Source organism: Chlorocebus sabaeus, chromosome 14, assembly GCF_047675955.1.
Source record: "Chlorocebus sabaeus isolate Y175 chromosome 14, mChlSab1.0.hap1, whole genome shotgun sequence".
NCBI classification, from domain to species: Eukaryota; Metazoa; Chordata; class Mammalia; order Primates; family Cercopithecidae; genus Chlorocebus; species Chlorocebus sabaeus.
Genome location: NC_132917.1, coordinates 101,834,785 through 101,860,511, shown reverse-complemented (window position 1 = coordinate 101,860,511; position 25,727 = coordinate 101,834,785). Strand labels below are relative to the sequence as shown.

Genomic DNA, 25,727 nt, shown 5'->3' with positions numbered 1-25,727 from the left:
GAGTGCAATGGTGTGATACTGGTTAACTGCAACCTCCGCCTCCTGGGCTTGAGCGATTCTCCTGCCTCAGCCTCCTGAGTAGCTGGGATTATAGGCACCTGCCACCACACCTGGCTAATTTTTATATTTTTAGTAGAGACAGGGTTTTATCATGTTCGTCAGACTGGTCTCGGACTTCTGACCTCAAGTGATCCACCTGCCCTGGCCTCCCAAAGTGCTGGGATTACAGGCATGAGCCACCACGCAGGCCACACATTTCGTTCTTTACCATGACCCTGTGCACTAAGTGCATTGTTCTTGCCCAGTTTTCAGGAAGCAAAAAGAAAATACAGGCAAGAACTGCAAGACTTTGAATTATCTGCCTAGATCATTCGAAGAATTGAATTGATTATGCAATAATTGGACTCCTTTTCCTGTAGATTGAGGCACGAGGTGGACTGTCCCCTCTGGTTACTGGAAGAGGACTTCCTGATTGCCTTGCTTTGAGGCAGCCAGGGTGGGGGTCCTCCTGAGAGCGTGGGGCGGGTCCCAGGGGCCCACTTCAGGGTTGCCTTTCATGAAAAACTCGTCAAACCTTTGTACAGATGGCCTTTTAATAACACTCACGGCTTTGCAGATCCGAGTTTGGACTCTGGGCTGTTCCAGTAGTTTGTTGGCTCTGTTTTTGGTAGCTTAAGTGCAAGGTTTTTACGTAGCCAGTAAGGTCTGTCCCATGGTCTTGAGTGAAACAGGGAGCAGGAAAACAGAAAAGAAGGAAAGTGCCACATTTTAGCAGGGGAGGGTCAGGAGACCACCTTATCTGGGCATCGTTGGGGGCAAGGGTTCCAGCAGAGCAGGAGCTTACCTGGTGGGCAGGGCACTGCCACATCTTGGGAGGGAGTATGTGTGTAGTTTGAAAAAGCTTACTTAATAGTTTAGATTTGGAAAATGGAAAAAACATCCTTTTGAAATGTTAAAGATCATTAAAGCAATTTGTGATATTTTCATAAATCAAAATGTGGCATATGTTTTAAAAAATGGAGAATAGCTGGACACAGTGGCTTGCTCCTATAATCCCAGTACTTTGGGAGGCTGAGGTGGGAGGGTTGCTTCGGGCTGGGAGTTCAAGACCAGCCTGGACAACATAGCGAGACCCTGTTTCTACAAAAAAATTTAAGAAACTAGCTGGACCTGTTAGTGCTCCTGTGGTCCCAGCTACCCAGGAGGCTGAGATGGGACAGGGCCTGGAAAGTTGAGACTGCGGTAAACTGGGATTGTGCTGCTGCACTTCAGCCTGGGCAACAGAGCAAGACCCTGTCTCAAAAAAAAAAAAAAATTGGGCTTTCCAGTTTAAACAGTCTTTTCCTTTCCCATACTTTCTTCATTTGTTCCTCTCAACATTATATTGGTGCTTTGACTCTGAAGAGGGAAGGAGCAAGCCACAGGGAGTTCAGGGACTTGCCAGGGCTACTTCAGGCATCGGTGACACCACGGGTGTATCAGGTGCTGGCCCTGACAGAATGTTCTTTCAGAGCGTTCTTTCTGACGCACACTCTTATCCCTGCCCTTGACCGTGGCTGGCATCTTGGTTTTCTTGCAGTCGGCATCACTGTTTGCTTTGTCTTTGGAGAGAGAATTTTATTGAGGGAGGAAATGTTCCAGGGTGGATCAGATTAGCATCTCTGTGAACTTTGTACCAGGGTACTGAAGGAAGTGCCAACCCCGTCTTTTTTTTAAGAACAACTCCCTGGGTGCTTCAAGGAAAGTCCTGGAAGCAACCTAGTGGAGGGAAGACAGTGCTTTTCTCTGGGTCCCCGCCCTGAGGTCATTCGGTGCGAGTTGTCACACTTGTTTTCGGTCACGCTCGGGGTGCTGCGGCTCACATTTGTTTTCTGCTATGGAGTTTCTGTCACCAGGCTCTTACTGTTTTAAATAAAGTCATTTTGCTTATGCTCAAATAATTATACTCACCCAAGGCTTTCTTCCCTTAGGGTTGTTCTTTATAGTTATTTAAAAAGCAGGGACATACTGAGTCTAACTTGTAGATCTAGTAAATGCTGACATGAAAAATGATGTTAAAAACTATTTTTAAGACTGGACCTGGTTGGGGCTGGGCACGGTGGCTCACGCCTGTAATCCCAGCACTTTGGGAGGCCAAGGCAGGTGGATCACAAGGTCAGGAGATCGAGACCATCCTGGCTAACACAGTGAAACCTCGTCTCTACTAAAAATAAAAAAAATTAGCCAGGCCTGGTGGCAGGCGCCTGTAGTCCCAGCTACTCGGGAGGCTGAGGCAGGAGAATGGCGTGAACCCGGGAGGCTGAGCTTGCAGTGAGCCGAGATTGTGCCACTGCGGTCCAGCCTGGGCGACAGAGCGAGACTCCGTCTCAAAAAAACTAAAAAAAAAAAACCAGACTGGACCCGGTGATACAAATGCCTTTAATTCCAGCACTTTGGGAGGCTGAGGTGGGAGGATCACTTGAGGCCAAGAGTTTCAGACCAACCTGGGTGGCATAGCAAGACCCTGTTTCTACAGAAAAAAAAAAAAAAAAATTAGCTGGGCATGGTGGAGTGCACCTGTAGTCTTAACTACTCAAGAGGCTAAGGCAGGAAGATTGCTCAGGCCTGGGAGTTCAAGGCAGCAGTGAGCTATGGTGGCACTCCAGCCTGAGTGACAGATGAGACTGTGTCTTTAAATAAATACATGAATAAACCCCCCAAAACAAAAAACTGATTTTTAAGCCTGGAATCAGACTTTTCTCTAGTATCTTATAGGTTACAGAACCGGTTGCTAACTTCTGCACAAAGCAGGACTCGATTAACAAGGAAACCGTCTGGAGAGGATCTTAGCAGGCGTCTGTCTAGTTTAATCCCTTTCATTTTTAGTAGATGAAGAGATATTGACTGAGGCTGTGCGTTTCAAAAGGAGATGACTCTGGCAAATGACTTTTTATTAAATGATTCCTTAATGATTTAAAAAAAAAAATCATAGGGAATGAACACGGAGGCACCATGGCTCTCTGTACTGCCTGGAGCCCTCCTTCTCGGCCAGTTGTGCTGGTCTGACCCCCAGTGGGTGTGCCTGCCTGCCCACTCTGGTCTCTCCCATTCTGTGAGGTCCCTGGGGGCCCACTTCAGGGTTGCCTTTCTCTGACTTCTGTGACATATGCTAGAGCCTTGTATATCTGAATTGCCTGGGGCTGGGAGTGATCCTGATCAAAAAAATAATAAGGAAATTCAGGGAGTACTTCTACCCTGTTTTCTTGCCCCGCATTTTCACTTCTGATTATATTTTCCTCATCGGTAGGAGTTAGTTATCCATATTTCTTCCTTTTTTTTTTCTTAGAAAAGTTTGTTTTTCATTTCTTTCTTTCTTTTTTTTTTTTTGTTGTGAAGATTTTCAAACATGTCCTAAAGTAGGGAGGAGAGTGTAAGGAAACCTGCAGAAACCTCATTGTGTACATGCATGAGAATTGAAGTTTTGCCCTTCTTGAGTTATTTCTTCATTGTTACTGGGTTGTCATTGCCTCTAAAGCTTTTCAAGTAAGTGTGAACATAGAAAGTATGTGTGATGATAAAGAGAAATAAATAATGAGTTCATATCTACTTTTCCAGTTCAATTGTAAAACTACATAGCTATAACTTTGATTTTGTGTTTGTTTTTCTCTTCTCTTATACTGAAAATCTTGATTTCTAACAATGTTCACATAATCGTTTATCTGTGTATCTAGTATATATACACACACACCATTTCTAAATAATACCAATATTGCTGTTAAGAATGGTTGAATGAGATTTTAAGGTTTTGCAGCTCTAACACCATAGTGTTAGAAAACATTTAACTATAGGTTACTTCCTTTTATTGTGTTTCACTTTAGTGTACTTGGAAGATACTGCATGTTTTACAGATTGAAGGTTTGTAGTAACCCTGAACTGAGGAAGTCTGTTAGCACCATTTTCCCAACAGCATGTGTTCACTTTGTATCTCTGTCACAGTTTGGTAATATTTTCAGTCGTTCAGACTTCTCATTATTATTACGTCTGTTAATGGTGATCTGTTATCAGTGATCTTTGTTGTTACTATTGTAATTGTTTTGGGGTGCCATGAACCATATAAGATGATGAACTTAATTGATAAATGTGTATTCTGACTGCTCCACCCACTGGCCCACCCCCTTCTTGGGCATCCCTGTTTCCTGAGACAGAAAAGTACTGAAATGAAGCTGGGCGCAGTGGCTCATGCCTGTAATCTCAGCGCTTTGGGAGGCTGAGGCGGGCAGATCGCCTAAGGTCAGGAGTTCGAGACTAGCCTGACCAACATGGAGAAACCGTGTCTCTACTAAAAATACAAAAGTAGCTGCGCCTCGTGGCACACGCCTGTAATCCCAGCTACTCGGGAGGCTGAGGCAGGAGAATCGCTTGAACCTGGGAGGCGGAGGTTGCAGTGAACTGAGATGGCGCCATTGCACTCCAGCTTGGGCAACAAGAGCGAAACTCCATCTCAAAAAAAAAAAAACAAAAAAACCAAAAACTGAAATTAGAGTAATTAATCACTCTTCAGTGGCCTCTAGTGCTCAAGTGAAAGAAAATGTCGCACGTCTTTCACTTTATATCAAAAGCTAGAAATGATGAAGCTTAATGAGAAAAGCGTATCAAAAATTGAGACAGGCTGAAAGCTAGGCCTCTTGGGCCAAACAGTTAAAGTCGTAAATGCAAAGGTAAAGTTCTTGAAAGAAATCAGAACTGCTACTGCAGTGAACACGTGAATGATAAGAAAGCAAAACAGAGTTAGTGCTTCTATGGAGAAAGTTTTTGTGGTCTGTATAGACGATCAAACAAGCCACAACATCCCTTTTAGCCAAAGCCTAATCCATGCAAGAGCCCTGACTTTCTTACATTCTGTGAAGGTTGAGAGATGTGAGGAAGCTGCAGAAGAAAAGTTTGAAGCTAGCAGATGTTGGTTCGTCAGGTTTAAGGAAAGCAGCCATCTCCGTAACAAAAGTACACAGTGAAGCAGCAAGTACTGATGGAGAAGCCGCAGTGAGTTAAAATATCCAGAAGATCTAGCAGAGCTCACTGATGAAGGTGGGCCATGCTACACAACCGACAACCGATTTCAAAACAATGTAGATGAAAGAGCCTTCTGCTGGAAGACGATGCTATCTAGGAATTTTATAGCTGGAGAGGAAAAGTTAGTGCCTGGCTTCACAGCTCCTCTTGATAGGGGCTAACGTGCCTGGTGACTTCAAGTTGAAGCCAGTGCTCATGGACCATTCTGAAAATCCTAGGGCCCTTGAGAACTATGGTAAATGTATTCTGCCTGTGCTTTATAAATGGAACAGCAGAGCCTGCATGACAGCACATCTGTTGATAGCATAGTTTACTGAATATCTGTAGCCTACTGATACGATTTTGGTACTTTGTCCCCTCTGAATCTCATGTTGAAATGTGACCTCCAACCTCGGAGGTGGGCCTAGTGGGAAGTGTTTGGGTCATGGGGGCAGAGCCCTCACGAATGGCTTAGTGCATAGGTCCCCAACCCACGGGCTGCAGATCAGTACCAATTTGGTACCAATTTGTGGCTTGTTAGGAACTGGGCCGCATGGGAGGAGGTGAGCGGCAGGCAGGCGCACATTCCTGCCTGAGCTCTGCCTCCTGTCATATCAATGATGGCATTAGACTCTCATAGGAGTGTGACCCCCGGTTGTGAACTGTGCATGCGAGGCATCTGGGTTTAGTGCTCCTTATGGGAATCTAACCAATGCCTGATAAGGATTTGAGATGGAACAGTTTCATCCCGAAACCATCCCCCATGGTCTGTGGAAAAATTGTCTTCCACAAAATCGGTCTCTGGTACCAAAAAGTTTGGGGACTGCTGGCTTAGTGCCATCCCCTTGGTGGTGAGTGAGTTCTTGCTCAGTTCACGAGAGATTTGGTTGGCTAAGAGAGCTTGGGGCCTCTCATTTCTCTGTCTTGTGCGCGCGCTCTCTCTCTCTATCTTTCTGTCTGTCTGTCTGTCTCTCCCTCTCTCCCCCACTCCTTTTGACACACCTGTTCCCCCTTTGCCTTCTGCCATGATTGTAAGCTTCCTGAGGGCTCACCAGGAGCAGATGCTGGTGCAATGTTTTCCATACAGCCTGCAGAACTGTGAGCCAAATAAACCTCTTTCCTTTATAAATTACCCAGCCTCAGGTATTCCTTTATAGCAATGCAAATAGACTAACACATGTATTGTTGAGACCTAATGCTCAGAAAAAAAAAAAAAAAGATTCCTTTCAAAGTATTACTGCTCATTGACAATGCACCTGGTTACCCAAGAGCTTGATGGAGAGGTACAAGGAGATTAAGTTGCTTTCATGCCTGCTAAGACAATGTCCATTCTGCAGCCCATGGGTCAAAGAGTAATTTTGACTTTCAAGTCTTATTATTTAAGAAATACATTTCATAAGGCTATAGTTGCATGGATAGTGATTCCTCTGATTCATCTGGGCAAAGTAAATTGAAAACCTTCTGGGAAGAATTCACCATTTTATTTTACTTTTTGGTTTTTAAAATTTGTAGTCCCTTTATTTTAGGTCTTTTAAAAACACTTTTAAATTTCACACAGCAAATTTTAAATCTCATAAGGAAGCATATCTGAACTTAGTGAATTTAATCTGTGTTCTTTGAAGACTTTTTTTTTTCCCTGCAAACTTTTAAAATGAGAGTACAGTAGTAAATTACTTAGATTAAACTGGAGAAAAGCACATGCATACTTTTCTGCATTGTTTACTGCTCTGATCTAGACCTTAATTAAATTTCTAAAATATGTAATACCTTTCATGATCTTAAATTCTATTACCAAATAATGGTTAGTGTTATAAGCTTTACATTACTTAATATCTGAGAAAATATCACCTACCAATCAATAACAATTAACTAAAGAATGATCAAATTTCTAGCCTCCTTTACAGGGCCTAATAACTCAACCAGGCCTTAAGGCCTATGCTAATTTAAATTTCCTATTATTGACTGAGACAAACCCCCAAGAATTATATTCAGAATTTACAAAGATACTCTTAGCAATGTATCTATTACAGGCTTAGGTGCAGTCTTTTAGAATTAAAAATCCAAATTTAATATGTATATTTACCTCCTGGGGTCTTTCAGGTCCATATTATTTAGGCTTATATAGATAATTATGGTAACCATTTTTAGGTTTGTAATTGTTTGATACCTGGATGATAAAGGCAGAAATGTAATTTTCAAGTCCTTGAAATTAATGTAATTAAAAGCTTAGCTGACTACAGAATAGGTGAGGGTTTCTTAAAAATCGGATTTGTTGGCTGGGCATGGTGGCTCACGCCTGTAATCCCAGCACTTTGGGAGGCTGATGCAGGCAGATCACCTCACGTCAGGAGTTCGAGACTAATCTGGCCAACATTGTGAAACCCCCATCTCTACTAAAACTGCAAAACTTAGCAGGACGTGGTAGTGGTCACCTGTAATCCTAGCTCCTGGGGAGACTGAGACAGAATTGCTTGAACCTGAGAGGCGGAGTTTGCAGTGAGCTGAGATGGCGCTGCTATATTCCAGCCTGGGCGACAGAGCGAGACTCCATCTCAAAAAAAAAAAAAAAAAAAAAAAAAAAAAAAATCAGATTTGTTTTAAGACACAGTTTTCTCATTACTGGTAGGATCGGTTGGTCACACAAGATATTTAATAGTATTTAACATAACCTGGCACAGAAAATTGGTTAAAAAAAGTTTTTTTTTAATTAGGTAATGTAAAAACCCAACATGAACTTTATGCAAGATTGGAATGTATCTTCAAATTCAGGCTTTTAATAAAATCGTAGGCCGGGCACAGTGGCTCATGCCTGTAATCCCAGCACTTTGGGAGGCTAGGGTGGGTAGATCAGCTGAGGTCAGGAGTTCAAGACCAGCCTGGCCAACATGGTGAAACCCCATCTCTACTAAAAAATACTAAAAATTAGCCGGGCGTCGTGGTGGGTTCCTGTAATCCCAGCTACTGAGGAGACTGAGGCGGGAGAATCACTTGAACCGGTAGGTGGAGGTTGCAGTGAGCCGAGATCACGCCATTGCACTCCAGCCTGGGCAACGAGCAAAACTCTGTCTTTAAAAAAAAAAAGGCCGGGCACGGTGGCTCAAGCCTGTAATCCCAGCACTTTGGGAGGCCGAGACGGGCGGATCACGAGGTCAGGAGATCGAGACCATCCTGGCTAACACGGTAAACCCCGTCTCTACTAAAATACAAAAAAAATTAGCCGGGCGAGGTGGCGGGCGCCTGTACTCCCAGCTACTCGGGAGGCTGAGGCAGGAGAATGGCGTGAACTCGGGAGGCGGGGCTTGCAGTGAGCTGAGATCCGGCCACTGCACTCCAGCCTGGGCGACAGAGCCAGACTCTGTCTCAAAAAAAAAAAAAAGGCCGGGCGCGGTGGCTCAAGCCTGTAATCCCAGCACTTTGGGAGGCCGAGACGGGCGGATCACGAGGTCAGGAGATCAAGACCATCCTGGCTAACACGGTGAAACCCCATCTCTACTAAAAAATACAAAAAAAACCTAGCCGGGCGAGGTGGCGGCGCCTGTAGTCCCAGCTACTCGGGAGGCTGAGGCAGGAGAATGGCGTGAACCTGGGAGGCGGGGCTTGCAGTGAGCTGAGATCAGGCCACTGCACTCCAGCCTGAGTGACAGAGCGAGACTCCGTCTCAAAAAAAAAAAAAAAAGTAAACACGCTCTGTATATACATGATGTATTTAGTTCCTTGTGTCCAAGTAAGAATAGTGAATGATAATTTAATTTGCAATTCTAAAAACATGACTTGAGAAAAAAAATCCCATAAAACTTGGTTCAAAGTTTAACTGCTTATGTTTAATACAAATCAGAGTGTTTAAATTCACAATACAAGTTCTATCAATCTTGGCATTTTTATATTATTTGTATGACTTATCAATTTTATTGATATTATTAACAAATACTTTCAGTGTACAGATGCACCTTATTTTCTAGTTATTGTTTTTTTTTTTTTTTGGGGGGACGGAGTCTTGCTCTTGTTGCCCAGGCTGGAGTGTAATGGCGCGATTTTTGCTCACTGGAGCCTCTGCCTCCCAGGTTCAAGCGATTCTCCTGCCTCAGCCTCCTGAGTAGCTGGGATTACAGGCACCCACCACCACACTCAACTAATTTTTGTATTTTTAGTAGAGACAGGGTTTCACCATGTTGGCCAGGCTGGTGTCAAACTCCTGACCTCAGGTGATCTGCCTGCCTTGGCCTCCCAAAGTGCTGGGATTACAGGCGCGAGCCACCGTGCCCAGCCACGTTATTGTTAAATAGTAGATAAGGTAGATTGTTCCCTGAAGTGCTAAGTTATCATCCAGTGGGTTATTTGCCGTTGATCCTTTTCTGCCTTTTCTTGTTGGCAAAACATATCCTGTGCTGCTTGGTGCATTTTCTCTAGTTTTACCAGAGTCAGAGATTTTAAGGGTAAAAGTTTGAGTTTACATACCACCACTGTGGTTACATCTTCCAGAGACGACTACCTTTGTTTTGGAAGATATTCCTGGAACATTGACTTTACTTCCACCATATCTGAATTGCTAGATACAGTAAGTTTTTTCCTGAAAGTTCTGGTCTTTTTTCTGCAACTTTGGACATCCAACCCGTTATTACCAAGATGACCGAGAGTTCTCGACTCAAGCCTACAGAAGAAAAGATGCATCCCTTCGCAGGTGTCTCAGCTGCTGCTGTAGGTCATAGTCAGGATTTGCCATCTTAGATGCCTGAGGCACATTTGTGATTCTTGGAAGGAGGTCAAAATACCAACATTAGGAGGAGTTTGGAAGAAGTTGATTCTAATCCTCATGGATGACTTTGAGGGCTTCAGGGGTTCAAGGCTTCAGTGGAGGGAGTCACTGCAGATGTGATGGAAACAGCAAGAGAACAGGAATTAGAAGTGGAGCCTGAAGATGGGACTGAATTGCTGCACTCTCATTAAACTTGAATGAATGAGGAGTTGCTCCTTATCGATGAGCAAAGAAAGTGGCTTCTTGAGAGGGAAACTTCTCCTGGTGAAGAGGCTGTTGAAACATTATTGAACGCTTCAAACATTGCTAAAATAACAACAAAGGATTTAGAATATTTCATAAACCTTAGTTCATAAAGCAGTAGTTTGAGAGAATTGACTCCAAAATTGAAAGAAGTTTTACTGTGGGCAAAATGCTATCAACAGCATCTTTGTGAAAGGGAGAGTCAATCATGCAAGAAACTTCATTGTTGTCTTATGTTGAGAAATTGTCACAGCCACCCCAACTTTCAGCAACCAGCACACTGATGAGTCAGCAGCCATCAACATTGAGGCAAGACCCTCCACCAGCAAAAAGATTACAACTGCTAAAGGCTCAGATAATCATGAACATTTTTTTTAAGCCATAAAGTATTCTCTAGGTAAGGCATGTACTTCTTAAAAGACATAATGCTTTCGCACACTTAATAGACTACGGCATGCCGTGAACATAATTTTTATATGCATTGGGAAATTTAAAAACCTGTGAGTGACTCACTTGTGATATTTGCTTTATTGTGGTGGTCTAGAACCAAATCCACAATATCTCCAAAGTATGCCTCTCCTTAATCTCAATGTCCCCCACGACAATCTGTGAAAACTGTGTTCTTCAAGCTTGTTCCTCTGTGATTGTCACCACTGTTCTCGAAGAGAGAACATTTTACTCTTCCCGTGCAGTATTTGGAACAAAATGCCTTAAAGGCCAGCACAGGACATTGTCATGGCTGTATGTCTACTTATAAGAGAGGAGGATTCATTATTTTAATAGACATCTGGTGGTTTAGCTTTAGCAAGGTGCGTTTCGTGTAAGAACTGAAGTCGTAAACACTCTGCCAGCCAGAAAGCAGCTTCCTCCCATAGCCACTGGCTGTATCTCCAACACCATACAAATACATGGTCAGAGGCCACCAGAAACAGCAGGAGAGAGGAGATGGAGGATTCATAATTATGCGATTGCACACTTAATAGACTACAGTATAGTGTCAATATAACTTTGTTGGTTTTTTTTCTTTTTTTTTTTTTGAGATAGTCTCGCTCCGTCGCCCAGGCTGGAGTGCAGCGGCACTCGATCTCCGCTCTCTGCAACTTCTGCCTCCCGGATTCAAGAAATTCTCTGCCTCAGCCTCCCGAGTAGCTGAGATTACAGGTGCACGCCACTACACCTGGTTAATTTTTGTATTTTTAGTGGAGACTAGGTTTCACCATGTTGGCCAGGCTGGTCTCAAACTCCTGACCTTGTGATCTGCCCACCTTGGCCTCCCAGTGTGCTGAGGTTACAGGCATGAGCCACTGCACCAGGCCAGTATATGCACTGGGAAGCCAAAAAATTTGTGTGACTTGGTCTATTGTGATATTTGCTTAATTTCATGGGTCTGGAACTGAACCCACAATATTTTTGAGGTATTCCTGTACATATGTATAATCAAAACACTGTTTAATTGGTTATTTTTTCTGTGCAATTATTTTAATAACCCAATAGTTAACTTTGTCCATTTTTTTTAAGAATTGATTTTTCCCCCATCTTGATTTAATCTAATTTAAATACCATATTTTTCATTCCTAAAGATTTGAGTTGAGTCTTTTTAAATGTCGTCCATTTGATTTGGCTTCTTAACAGGCTTGTGCCTTCTTCTACCATTTGAACATATGGAGTATATTTATTTTTATTTTATTTTATTTTTTTGTTATGTTATGTTATGTTATGTTATGTTATGTTATGTTATGTTATTTTTGAGACATAGTCTTGCTCTTTTGCCCAGTGCCGTGATCTCGTCTCACTGCAACCTCCACCTCCCGGGTTCAAGCAGTTCTCTTGCCTCAGCTTCCGAGTACCTGGGACTACCGGCACCCGCCACCACACCCAACTAATTTTTGTGTTTTTAGTAGAAATGGGGTTTCACCATGTTGGCCAGGCTGGTCTCAAATTCCTGACCTCAGGTGATCTGCCTGCCTCGGCCTCACAAAGTGTTGGGATTATAGGCATGAGCCACTGTGCCTGGCCTTAGAGTATATTTATAATAGCTGTTTTATGTCTTGGTCTACTGACTATTTTTTGTGTCATTTCTGACTCTGTTTCTACTTACTGATTTTTCATTTGATCATAGATCATGTTTTTCCTGTGTCTTCTATTCCTGTTTTTATTTCTGAAAAGTGTGTCTACTGGTACTAATACAAGGACATTTTAATGACCATTTCAGATATAAATTAAAAGGCTATTTTACTGTCAGAGATTAAGTTTGTCTGTTTTTCACTTTTAGGACTCTTTAATTTCACTTGAAGGCAAAAAAAAAGCCAAGGACTTTTTGTAAAAAGAAACATTTAAAGCTTATTTTCTTAAACTGTATAGTGAAAAATATAACCGACTAAAAACCTTGTAAATCATGATGATGGGATGATCATTGAACTTTTTATATGTTCTTGTAAAGATACTGCTTTCGACTTACAGATTAGATGTTACCGTATCCACTTGAAGAATGTCAGCTTTCTGAAAATCAAAGGCTTTTTGTTCCAACCCTTTCCTTCCTTCATTTGTAATTTTTGCTTGAATTCTTTGATCCTGAGTTACCCTGCACAGGGTGAGTGTTGAGTGAGATTTGGGAATGACACTGCCATGGCAGTTGACTTTTAACTAGCTCCTTTGTAGTCTGTATGGCTTTTAGCCCAGGCATTTAGACAGTAGATGGTTAGTGTTTGGCCTGTAGAGAAATGTCCTGTCATTTCAGAGGAACAGATCTGAACTAAGCACACAGAATGCCCGTTTCATTGTTGATTAAGACTTAGGTGGCTGGAGAAGGCACTTAATTCAGTTGAATATTGACTGTGCAGAGAGAAGCAGCTGCTTTTGAAAACAAGCTTGGATCAAGTTCTTTGTGGCAGTGTCCATGCAGAAGCTGTGGGCATAGACAATGAGATGCTTGTTTTATTTCCTGAAAATACCTCTGGGAAAAACCTAAGAGAATAAACATTGTGTGTGCGTTTCAGTGTGACTCAGCCACTGGGAGCTTCCATCCATGACGATGTCACAGGCAGAGCCAGGCCCGAGTCAGATGAACTGGCTTTCGGGTTGGTTATTTTCTTCACTTTGCTCTTCTCACCTAGAACATTAAAATACTGGCAGTTACCTTGTAATATTTTATGGAGGTAAGTGACATTATGTGTATGGTATATGGAACAAAATTCCTGACACGTATCAGGCATCCAGAAAATGTCCTCTGTTGACCTCCTCTGGTTGTTCTTAGAACATGGATTTGGTTACTCCTAAGTCATCAGTGTTGTTCGTTTTGTGGTCTTACCTGAGGTTCCTAATACTGAATTTTAGTTTTGCAGAGGCATTTATAACTCTGACTTTTGACTTCTTATGTGGATGAAGTTTAAGATCCAGTGGACTTTCATTTTCTTAGACAATGAAAAAGTATTTTTTTGAAAAATTGGACGTCTTAATAAGACAGGCATAATTTTGCTAATTGGACTTCCATGACAGTCCACAATCTTCCTATACATTTTGGTTTTAGACAGCTGCATTAGCTTGCTGGTGCTGCTTCTCACCTCTACCTCCCGCCCCCTACACACATACACTAAGTGGCTTAAAAAACAAGCATTTATTTCTCACAGTTCTGGAGACTGGGAAGTCCGGCCTCAAGGTGCCAGCAGGGTTGGCTTCTGGTGAGGTCTCCTCTCTCCTTGGATTGCAGACAGCAGCCTTCTGTTTGTGTCCTCATGTGGCCTTTTCTCTGTGGATGCACTAACCTGGTGTCTCTCCTTAAAGGACACCAGGCATGCCAAACTAGTAATGACCTTATTTAACCTTATACCTCTTTAAAAGTGCTATCTCCAAACATACTCCCATTGGGAGCTGGGGCTTCAACATGAATTTTGGAGAGACAAAATTCAGGCCACAATAGCAGCTCTCCTCTGTCTTGGTTTTGGAAAGTCAGCAGAAGCCGCAGTGAGAACATTGCTGTGGTACTGGGTTAATTTGTAGGCTTTTTATCATCCTGCGTCTTCAATGGATGACACATTCTCACTTTCTTGTTTTCTCTTCTCTACCCTTTGCACTGCTTGTATGTCTACAGTGCAGCGGCTTTCAATCTTCTTTTGACCATGACCACCTACAGACAGAAATATATTCACGTGTGTGTGAATAACTTGAACGTATTTTACAAATCAGTAGCTCTCCTTAGGAGTTTGCATGTATTCTGTTTTGTAGTATTATGATTTTTTTTTTTTTTTTTTTGAAGAAAGGTATTTTGAGATGTACTACTTTATGTTGTTTGAAAACCGCTGCTGTAGTGTAGTTTCAGAACCGTGGTATGTAACATCTATTGAAGGACTTTCCCTTTTAATCTTTTGCGGTCACGGATGTGTGGTCGGCTTGCATAGATTTGTGGAATTCGTGGAACCCATCGTAAGACTTTCCTGTAGAGGAAATTATAGTCTGGAAAATTTCCCTGCCATTTGGCAACATCTGTAGGAAATGGAAGCCAGTAGGGTGGAAAAGTTTTATCATATTGATTGTCTTTGCTGGGAGAAGCATACAATTATGTCTTATATTCAGGAGCAGGGTAGATTGGAACAAAACCTTACTATGACTCAGTGATAGATTTTTTTTATGTGTGGTTTATTTTCTCTTTGAAGGTGTGGGTTGGTTTTTGTTTTAGAATTATCTTTCTCTATGATAAGCTCCTTCCCAGTAGGTAGAATGAATTTTTTAAAGAATGAAAGTCTAGTTTTTTGATGACGTTGTCCCAAATCTTAATTCCAAAGGGATATATTATGTTGGGGCTTGATGATAATTTATTCATGTTATCTAAAGTTATCAGTTGAGGAAGACGCATGCGGTTAGCTGGGTTAGCTGTTACCGGTTAATGGTGTTAGCCTCTGTGAGCTTAATAGCAGGATAAATGATAAACTGTATCAGGTCGCCTGAAAGGATGCATTTAGGAGGATGGGAGTGGAAGGGAGAGAGCTTGCTGTAAGTGGAAGCACAGAGTATCTCTTTTAATGCCCAGCCATAGCAAGAACTGGGTCTGAGGGTGATGTAAATGATACTTAAAAATTCAAAATTCAAATATGGCCGGGCGCGGTGGCTCACGCCTGTAATCCCAGCACTTTGGGAGGCTGAGGCAGGCAAATCACAAGGTCAGGAGTTTGAGACCATCCTGGCTAACACGGTGAAACCCTGTCTCTACTAAAAATACAAAAATTAGCGGGCGTGGTGGCAGGCACCTGTAGTCCCAGCTGCTTGGGAGACTGAGGCAAGAGAATGGCGTGAACCTGGGAGGTGGAGCTTGCAGTGAGCCGAGATTGCGCCACTGCACTCCAGCCTGGGCGACAGAATGAGACTCTATCTCAAAAAAAAAAAAAAAAATTCAAATGTAGCAGGGCCAGGCGTGGTGGCTCACGCCTGTAATCCCAGCACTTTGTGGGGCCAAGGCAGACAAATCACGAGGTCAGGAGTTCAAGACCAGCCTGACCAACATGGTGAAACCCTAGCTCTACTAAAAATACAAAAATTAGCCAGGCGAGGTGGTGTGCGCCTGTGGTCCCAGGTATTTGGGAGGCTGAGGTGGGAGAATCTCTTGAACCCAGGAGGCAGAGTTACAGTGAGCCGAGATTGCACCACTGTACTGCAGCCTGGGCCACAGAGAGAGACTCTATCTCAAAAAAAAAAAAAAAAAAAAAAAAAAATTCAAATATAGCTTTTTATAGAAGGACCCCAGAGTACTTCGAGGTTGTAGAAAGTCATTTCATGCCCTGGTTTGCCCTTCATTTGATATCATTTTGGACAAATACTTGAGCCTCCATTTCCTCACTCAGTCTTCATCACACATCAGTGAGATAGTATCTGGAACAGACCAGCACCACAAAGGTGAGTCTTCTCCCTGCTTTAGTTCATCTTTGTTCCTGCAACTCTTGGTTCTCTCTTCTTCTGGATCAGTGAGAGGGTCCATGAAAACAAATAGCAAAAAATCGAGGTCCCATAAAGTGCTCCCTTTTCCGCTTATTCTTCACTTGTTTTTTTTTTTTTTTTTTTTCTTCAGTATTCTGAGTAATGGGTTTTATTGTAATGGATAATAAAGGATAAAGACTTAGAAAGAAAAGGTCTTAAAGTGCCAAGGAAAAGCAGAGCCCTGGGCTACCCCAGGTGCTTGTGCAAGATTATCAGCTTGGGTTGAACCCAACTTAGTGATGCGATAGAGAAGACACCATTGTTGACCCACTGGATTTAGAGAAGGGTGTTCTTGTGGCTGACACCTACACACCTGCCACCTGGGGACACTGAACAGCGCAGGGAGACTTAAGCCAGCGGCAGGTAAACCAGATGTACCCCTAAGTTGGGTCAGCGTGGCGTGTGTTATGAGGAGCCAAGCAGACGCCCTGGGCCTCAGTGCAGGTGGGGAAAGGTCAGAAGCTTCAAGAGTCATGCTGGGGAGCCTGGAGTAGCTGGGTTTGATTTTGTTTTAAAACAAGCTTTCCCAATTGTAAGAGGGATGGGGAGCCTGAAGGGCCAGGGGTTTCATGATACCACGGGAACCCTCCCAGACGGCAGGAAGAGGAAAGCAAGAGGACCGGGACCCTCACCTTAGAGGAAGCTTCTGCTGCACCTGAGTGGGCTGCTCCTTGGGCTTCTGTGATCCTTGGAGAGCAGGACACAGGAGGTGGGACCGAGGGGCAGTAGGGTAGGGTCACTGGCCAAGGGCTCTTGGTGCAGGGACAGGGGAGTCATGGCCTGTGAATAGAGACCTCGGGCAGAGAGAAGCCTGGGCCCTCCCAGCTCTAATGGGAACACTGGCTTTAGTGATGACTGAGGGATACTGCTTTGGCCAATGCCTTGCCCCAAAATGGGGAAAATTCAAAGTAAGCACTATTGTTTTAAACTTTCGTTATTCCTTATGAACTATTCTATTAGATACTTCTTTTTATTCCTTCCCTAAGTGTCTGCTCAGAACAACAGTCCTTCTACAGATAGATGTTTTTCATTCTCATGGACCCCAATGCAGCCACAAGTCCAGAGCCAGTCCCCTGGCACCTTCCTGTGTGGGGTGTTTATATTTACATTCCAGGGAGAGGAAGGCTGCACATAACATGCGGAGAGAAAGATGACTGAGCAAAATGCATGCCTGGCCTTTTTTTTTTTTTTTTTTTTTTTTTTTTTTTTTTTTTTTTTGAGACAGAGTCTCACTCTGTCACCCAGGCTGGATTGCAATGGCGTGGTCTCGGCTCATTGCAGCCTCCTCCTCCCAGGTTCGAGTGATTCTCCTGACCCAGCCTCCCAAGTAACTGGGGTTAGGGGGGCCTACCACCACGACTGGCTAATTTTTGTATTTTTAGTAGAGATGGGGTTTTACCATGTTGGCCAGGCTGGTCTCAAACTCCTGTCCTCAAGTGATCCACTCACCTCGGCCTCCCAAAGTGCTGGAATTACAGGCATGAGCCACTGTGTCCGGTCCATATCTGGCTTTTGGGTAAGTGGTGGGTGGCTCTGGGCACCATATCCCTCTCACACTGGCTAGATGATTCAGCTCTGTTGTTTGTCTCATTTCTTTGAGGTTGGAATATCTCCTGCTTCCCATTTTGGAAACCTGCCTACACTAGAAACACCTGATGCCCACATGTTTTTGTTGTCCAGGACCGTGTGTGCTTCTAGTCGGTGGACCTTGTTGAGCATCTGCTGTGTGCCAGGCCCTCCATGAGGAGCTGGGAACAGTCCCTGTGTCAAAGTGCCCGTTGTCTAGTAGAGATGATGAGAATAGAGAGGAAATACAGACAACTAAAATGACTAAGCTTTTTGCTTAATGCTTTAATAACGTGATGATTAAAAAACATTGTCATCGAAAGAAATGAATTTACGCCTATGATTTAATGCCTTTGTGTTTGTTTTAACATGTACTGTCAGACCTCTTTTTATGTATGTTTTTAATGGCCACTGCTGTAAATGCTGTGAAGTACACATTTGTAAGCTGTAAATTTCCTAGGCCCTTGCTTGTTGTGTTGCAGCAATGTTGGGTGCAAGTGGCAGCCCCTGGGGCCTTCAGCAGAGCCCTGGCAAGAGGCTCTTTCCTCCATGGACTTGGGCTTCGGTACCTCTTGAAGGGACTCTTCTTTTCATGGGAGAACTTTGCAAGGCCGCTCAGGATTGGTCTGCTGTTCTGGGCTTGTTCCATGCTGGAGTAGCTGAACAATTAGAAATGTTTCTGTCGTTTGAGTGGAGATGGTCGGAGTTCTGTGCGTTAGTAGGGTGGGTAGGATGGTCACAGAACCGTCCCAGGGGTGTAACTCACTTGGCCACCTGGCCCACCCGTGTGGCAGTGGGAGTGATGCTTGTGCATCCCACTGCTGCGGGGAGGGCCACCACAGCCCCAATGGGGGTGCCTTCCATTTCATCTGGCAAACTGTGGCCCAGCGTATGAGAGCCCAGATGTTATTTAATAACATCAACACGGGGATACACAATATTTAGAAAATGAGTTCATGTTCTAGGAATTACTTCCATTGCATTTTTTAAGCTCTGTATCTTTTTCTGTTCGAATCCAGGTGCAACATTAGAGGAAATCAACCAGCACTGGGACTGGCTGGAACAAAATCTCCTTCACACCTTGTCCGTCTTTGATAATAAAGATGACATTGCCAGTTTTGTCAAAGGGAAGGTAAAGGTAGGTCCCTTGAGTTTGACGTTTCTCCCCATCTTTCCATATTTTTTCCTTAAAGACATTTCGAACACTGTGGCATACTAACAGTGTTTTCTGCTAACTGAACTTTTTGGCTTGATACGTAAAGCCAGATAAGTTTCATTTATCACCTGTCTTAACTTTGTAGTCAGTCTAGCAAAATACACCTGACATGTTAAAAAAGAGACTTGGCCAGGCGCTGTGGCTCACTCCTGTAATCCCAGCACTTTGGGAGGCCAAGGCGGGTGGATCACGAGGTCAGGAGATCGAGACCATCCTGGCTAACACTGTGAAACCCCATCTCTACTAAAAAATCCAAAAAAATTAGTTGGGCGTGGTGGTGGGCGCCTGTAGTCCCAGCTACTCGGGAGGCTGAGGCAAGAGAATGGCGTGAACCTGGGAGGCGGAGCTTGCAGTGAGCCAAGATTGTGCCACTGCACTGCAGCCTGGGGGACAGAGCGAGACTCCGTCTCACAAAAAAAAAAAAAAGACTATTCTCAGGCTTAGTTTTTGTTATCCTTTACAGGAGTGAAGGCCCTTTTTTATCGCCGGAAAAAAAAATAATGTTAAGATTTATGTTTTTGCAGAGCAACACATTATTTGACTTCTTAAATCACCTTTTTTTTTTTTTTTTTTTTTTTTTGCAGTTGTGACATCTTGTCACACTATTCTGTTGGATCTACCACTTTCCTCCTGCTAGAAGTGGATGTTTATTCTTAAAATATGTAAATTAAATGTAATGAAAGCCAATTAAGTTTTGAGTTGGCAAGAGAGGAGTATTTTGGGAGGTATCTGTGATACTTCCTGTGAGTTACAGTCTTATATAACTGGCGTCCCTGCAATAACATGATGGGTCATCAGTGCTTTCAAAGCCCCATTGGCCTGGGAGAGATAGTTTCTCATTCTAAATTTAACTCTCTCATTAAATACTTTAACACATTAGCGTGTGATACACTTTTCCTTCCTTAGGGTAAAACCTCCTAGCCCTTCGATTTTGTTTTCTGCAAAAAGCTTGGCTTTCTAATACCTCAAGTGCCATGGCTTTTCGTAAAGGGTGTCAAAGCAGATTTTTGATTTTGGAGGAACAAAATCTTTTCCTTTGGGGACTGGGGGATACTTATGGGATCTGGTGAAAGGGAGGGCATCCCAAGTCCAGCCAGCTTGACGATGTCTTCTTGGAGTTATACCTGGCCAGTGGGGTCAGCGGGTGGACTGGGCCATGGTGGGCTTGGGTTGGCCCTCATCCTGGCCCAGCCAACTGTGGCTCACTTCCCTGGGTCGTATCACACTTGGGTAGCTACAGAAAGGCCCCATTCAGAGCTATTTTTCACACTTACCCCCACCTGTCTTGGTCTAATGCAAGTTGTAGTGGTTCTTTGATTTAGGTATTGCTCTTCTTAATTTGGAGGAAGAAAATGAACTTTTGCTATAGTGATTTTAAAACAGTTTCTGTAGAATAAGAAAACTTGTCCTTGACTCTCCTAGATATCATGGCTGGGGTCCTGGAAATTACACTGACAAAAGATGAACAAGAGAAAAACAGAGTTTATTTTTATTGGTTGTTTTTTGAGACAGGGTCTTGCTCTGTCACTCAGGCTGGAGTGCAGTGGTGCAATCATGGCTCACATCAGCCTTGACCTCCCAGGCTCAAGTGATCCTCCTGCCTCAGCCTCCCATGTAGCTGGGGCTGCAAGCACACACCACCACACCTGGCTAATGTTTTTATTTTTTGTAGAGACGAGGTCTCATTATGTTGCCCAAGCTGGTATCGAGCTCCTGGGCTCAAGCAATCCTCCTGCCTTGGCTCCCCAAAGTGCTGGGATTACAGATGTGAGCCACCACGCCCAGCCAAACAGACTTTATTTGAACACAGAAGCATGCATATGTGTAACAGAAGCTCAGTGATGAGTAACTCACAGGGGTGGTTAGCACTTGGGCTCACATAGCATCTCAGGGAAGAAGAGTGCATTTGTAGAAAGGCGACAAGACTAGAAAAGAGGCCTTTAGGCTTTTGGGGCAGCGTACTGTGTGGGAAACGCGCGGAAGCTAAGGGTTAGTTGAGTGAGGTTACGTAGATTCCTCTCAGGGCTATTTCTGGACTTGGGAGGGTCGAGAGCTGTTTCTGGTGACTGAGAGTCAAAGTCCTCTTTCTGGTACAGGAGCAGGACACACCTTGACTAATGGACCTTTACAAACAGGTCCTGTTTTGAGGCAGATGTCGGGGGGTGAAGACAGCCTTTTTGGTGTTTGCTGTTTCTCAGTTTTCTTCAGCTCAAAATAATCCTTATGCCAAAGTGGCATATTTTGGGGTGATATATTCTGGTCCCTGACACTTTGAAGCTAAAATGCTTTGAAAAGTCAGTCCTGAGGAGGCAGGGCTGGGAAGTGAGGGGCCTGCCCGGCCTGAGCCTGGGAGCACAGCGTGACATTTGATCTCCCTTTCCTCTGGCCAAATCCTAAGGATCTGGGAATGGAGGCCTACTCATATCCCGAACCTTTGATGACTCTAGAAAACTTTGAAAAATCCCTGTTTCAAGCTGTGCCTGTAACCAGAAGCCATACTTCAAGGAAGGCAAGGGTCAGCATGGCCACCCTCACGCCTGCACCGGGAGCCCCTAGGTCCCACCCTGCAGCTGTGCCTGCTGCCTGTCTGCTCCGGAGCCTTCATAAAGACCCCTCCACGCCCACTTCCAGGGCAAGGGGAGAGCTCAGCACTCATTATATATTAGATATGCTTTTCAAAAATACTCATCTTTCTTAACTAGTACTTCATTCATGTATAATGTCTTGTTAAATAAAATGTGGGAAATAGAGAAAAACATAATGAAGAAAATGAAAATCACTTAAAATTTCATCAGCCTCCAGATTTCTTTTAAAAATAATTTTAGGCCAGGCGTGGTGGCTCACGCCTGTAATCCCAGCACTTTGGGAGGCTGAGACGGGCGGATCAACAAGGTCAGGAGATCAAGACCATCCGGGCTAATACGGTGAAACCCTCTCTCTACTCAAAATACAAAACCATTAGCCGGACATGCTGACGAGCACCTGTAGTCCCAGCTACGCGGGAGGCTGAGGCAGGAGAATGGCATGAATCCAGGAGGCGGAGCTGCAGTGAGCCAAGATCGCACCACTGCACTCCAGCCTGGGCGACAGAGCGAGACTGCGTCTCAAAATAAATAAATAAATAAAAATAAATAGTAGTTTTAAATTACATTGTTATGTTAACGTCAACGCTCAGGTTTCAGTTTGAAAATAGCTTATATAATAGTACAGGGTTTGACAAAAATACCCAAAAAGTAGTCTTGTCTTGAGGGACATCGCTTTTCATGAGACATACCTACCTACCTTTAAAAAAAAAAAAAAAAAAAAATGGGGGGGAATGTTAATAAAGATAAATGATAGAAGTGTGTGTGTGTGTGTGTATATATGTATTTTTAGAGATGGGGTCTTGCTGTGTTGCCCAGGCTGGAGTGCAGTGGCTGCTCACAGGTGCCGCCATAGTGCGCTGTAGCCTCAAACTTTTGGGCTTACATGATTCTCCTGCCTCAGCCTCCTGAGTAGCTGGAATTTGAATCCTAAATGTGTTTTTACAATCAGGTAGCATATGTGAGGCTTGGGGCCCGCCCAGGAGTTCCTAAACAGCTGCTCATGTGAAGGTAACAAGAAGATATTCTCAGGGAAGGATTTTGCAGCGAGCTCCCAGGGATGAGAAATCAGATTTCTGATGGTAGCAATGAGTTGTCAATTAGGAACAAATAGGCCACAAGCGTGAATTCTAGGCCCTTCTACCACCACCCCAGATTATGAAGGACACTAATTGTTACTCATTTTTTGGCAAAAAAATTGTAGATGTAGATGCCTTGTTTTCCCATAAACCCAAGTGCTTTGGAGGTTATTTATGACCTTGGGAACCTTGGCCAATATCCATTTAAGACTGCAGAGTGAGCCACACGGTCAGGCCGGTAGTAGCCTTAAATACCAACATTTTTGAACCTAATGAGGAAGATCTTCATGAGTTTTTCTCAAAAGACTAACTTTTTTTTGTTTTGTTTTGGTTTTTTGAGGCAAGGTCTCACTCTGTCATCCAGGTTGGAGTGCAGTGGCACAATCTTGGCTCACTACAACCTCTGCCTCCGGGGTTCAAGCGATTCTTGTGCCTCAGCCTCCCATGTAGCTGGGATTACAGTTGCGCATCACCGCACCTGGCTAATTTTTGTGTTTTTAGTAGAGATGGGGTTTCACCATGTTGACCAAGCTGGTCTCGAACTCCTGGCCTAAAGTCATCTGCTCACCTCAGTTCCCCAAAGTGCTGGGATTACAAGTGTGAACCACCGCACCTGCATGCTCATAGGACTAACTTTTATCTCAAAGTTGGGTAGTTCTTTGGGATTGATGCCGAGTTCACGGGCCTGAGGCAGTCCTTTTATCCTCATATGCCTGTAGGGAAAATTTAGAAAATGATGTTTGAGGCAGGGTGCAGTGGCTCACACCTGTAATCCCAGCACTTTGGGAGGCTGAGGTGGGTGGATCACTTGAGGTCGGGAGTTCGAGACCAGCCTGACCAACACGGAGAGAAGCTCTATCTCTACTAAAAATACAAAATTAGCCGGGCGTGGTGGCACATGTCTGTAATCCCAGCTACTCGGGAGACTGAGGCAGGAGAATTGCTTGAACCCAGGAGGCGGAAGTTGTGGTGAGTTGAGATTGCGCCATTGCACCCCAGCCTGGGCAACAAGAGCAAAACTCCATCTCCAAAAAAAAAAAAGAAATTGATCATTTGTTTGAGAACTGGGCTTAGAAGTCAAATGCTTCACCCAGAGCCTCAGGATCGGTAAGTGGCCGAGTGAGAGACTGGTTCTTGGATTTTTCTGACCCCAACTGCCATTCCTTTTTTTTCTGCTGCAGCCGTGTGTCTGGGTGGCTGACGGATGACATGGCTGAGCCATTCTCCTCGTCAGGTGTGTCTGTCATTGAAGCAGCGCATGCTTCTTGGGGGCCTGTGCGTCTCAGTCCCTCCTGCTTCAGATCCCTTGCACCCCTGCCTTCCCATTGCTGGCTCACTGAGCAGGGTCTGTCATCTCTGTGTGTCAGGCTCTGATAGCCGAGGAGACCAGCAGCAGGCTCGCCGAGCAGGAGGAAGAACCCGAGAAATTCCGAGAAGCCCTGGTGAAGTTTGAGGCCAGGTTCAACTTCCCCGAGGCAGAGAAGCTGGTCACCTACTACTCCTGCTGCTGTTGGAAGGGCAGGGTGCCCCGCCAGGGCTGGCTGTATCTCAGCATCAACCACCTCTGCTTCTACTCCTTCTTCCTGGGCAAGGAACGTAAGTGAGGCCTGGCAGGCTCTTCCCAGATAAAGTTGGCCCTCGGGACTCAGCGCTGCTCACCTCAGTTCCCCAAAGTACTAGGATTACAGGTGTGAACCACTGCACCTGCATGCTCATAGGACTAACTTTTATCTCAAAGTTGGGTAGTTCTTTGGGATTGATGCCGAGTTCACGGGCCTGAGGCAGTCCTTTTATCCTCATATGCCTGTAGGGAAAATTTAGAAAATTTTCCTAGGGCCGTTAACAGGAAGAGTCGGACAGATTTAAATAAATGGTGGAGATGACACCGGTGACACTTGATTACTTATATATGCTACTACTAGCAGGTGATTAGATTACATATTCACTTTTTCTACTGCCTTAAGAAACATTCTGTATAGTTCACTTTATATAGCCACTAAGGGGTTTTTACTTCTGTAAGTTTTTTAAAAAACATAGTGTTATCACTGATGGCTTAATGTTTCTCAAAGTGTAGAACATATTCCTGCTTTTTTTTTTTTTTTTTTTTAAGGCAGAGTCTCACTCTGTTGCCCAGGCTGGAGTGCAGTGGTACCATCTCAGTTCACTACAAGCTCTGCCTCCTGGGTTCACGCCGTTCTCCTGCCTCAGCCTCCCGAGTAGCTGGGACTACAGGCGCCCACCACTGCGCCCGGCTAATTTTTTTGTATGTTTAGTAGAGACGGGGTTTCACCGTATTTGCCAGGATGGTCTTGATCTCCTGACCTCGTGATCCGCCCGCCTCGGCCTCCCAAAGTGCAGGGATTACAGGCGTGAGCCACCGCGCCCGGCCATATTCCTGCTTTTTAACAAAGCAGGCCATTAAAAAAATTCCTGGCGCTGAAAGTCAGGACTGCCCCTTGGAAGACTGGCTGGTATGCAGTCGCTTCCAGAAGGGGAATTCTTCACTATCTCCTTGAGATTCATGCACTGATTGGCGGCTCACGTATTTATCCAGTGGCAGGAGCTGTCCTAGGCAATGGCATTCGCAGGTGAAAAAGCGAAGCCACAAGTGTCAGTTGTATATTGAATGTTTAAAACGTCATTCCCATGGAAACTTCTTCCAGAACCAGATACTGTTGTAAGTGCTCATGTCGGGTAGTATGGAAGCTGCATATGTGAGTGTGTAATTTTGGTTTCTTTCTTGGTTTACATTTCAAGTTGAACCAGTGAGAGGAGCTTCTCTTGGGGGTCTGCTGTGGCTGGCTTCTGGCACGTGGCGTTCCGTTCCCAGCTCGCCAGCCTTGGTTCTGATGCTCTAGGATACACACCCTATCTGCACAGCCCTTCCGCACCCTCGGGGTGTGCCCTGACCTAACCTTAGCCACCCTGTCTTCCTTCTTTTTGAAATGCTTTTCAAAGTCCACCTGGCTTTCTTTCCTTTCTCTGTACTTAGCCCGTTGGAAACTCCTATTCATCCTTCATCCTTCAAAATTCAGTTCGGATTTTGTCACCTCCAGAAAGCCTTCCCTGGTCCCCATATTGTTTGTACTGTATTTGCATTTTTATGCTCGGTCCCAGCAAGTCAGTGGTCGCTTACTCATGTGCACGTCTGTTTTCTCTTTGTGAATAAGCTCCTTCAGTGCAGGGGGGGCTCTTCACAAAGGAGATGCTTAATGAATGAAAGTTGGTGGCATAGGTGGAGCATATATACCTGTGTATAAAAGAGCTTTTATGAAACCTGGTAGAAGTAGCTGGAG

At 44.2% G+C, this 25,727-nt stretch overlaps 1 protein-coding gene and 1 pseudogene across 2 annotated transcripts in view; one reads left to right on the top strand and one right to left on the bottom strand.

Moving 5' to 3' along the window:
* Positions 1-25,727, top strand: part of TBC1D8 (TBC1 domain family member 8) — a 130,495-nt gene that overhangs the window by 62,685 nt on the left and 42,083 nt on the right. For both annotated transcript variants that reach the window (XM_073023249.1, XM_073023250.1), the window contains exons 3-4: positions 18,574-18,692; positions 23,799-24,027. In XM_073023249.1, coding sequence (XP_072879350.1) covers positions 18,574-18,692; positions 23,799-24,027 — 348 coding nt within the window. The remainder of the gene's footprint in view (positions 1-18,573; positions 18,693-23,798; positions 24,028-25,727) is intronic.
* On the bottom strand, positions 8,528-10,262 carry LOC140713375 (BBSome-interacting protein 1-like; annotated as a pseudogene).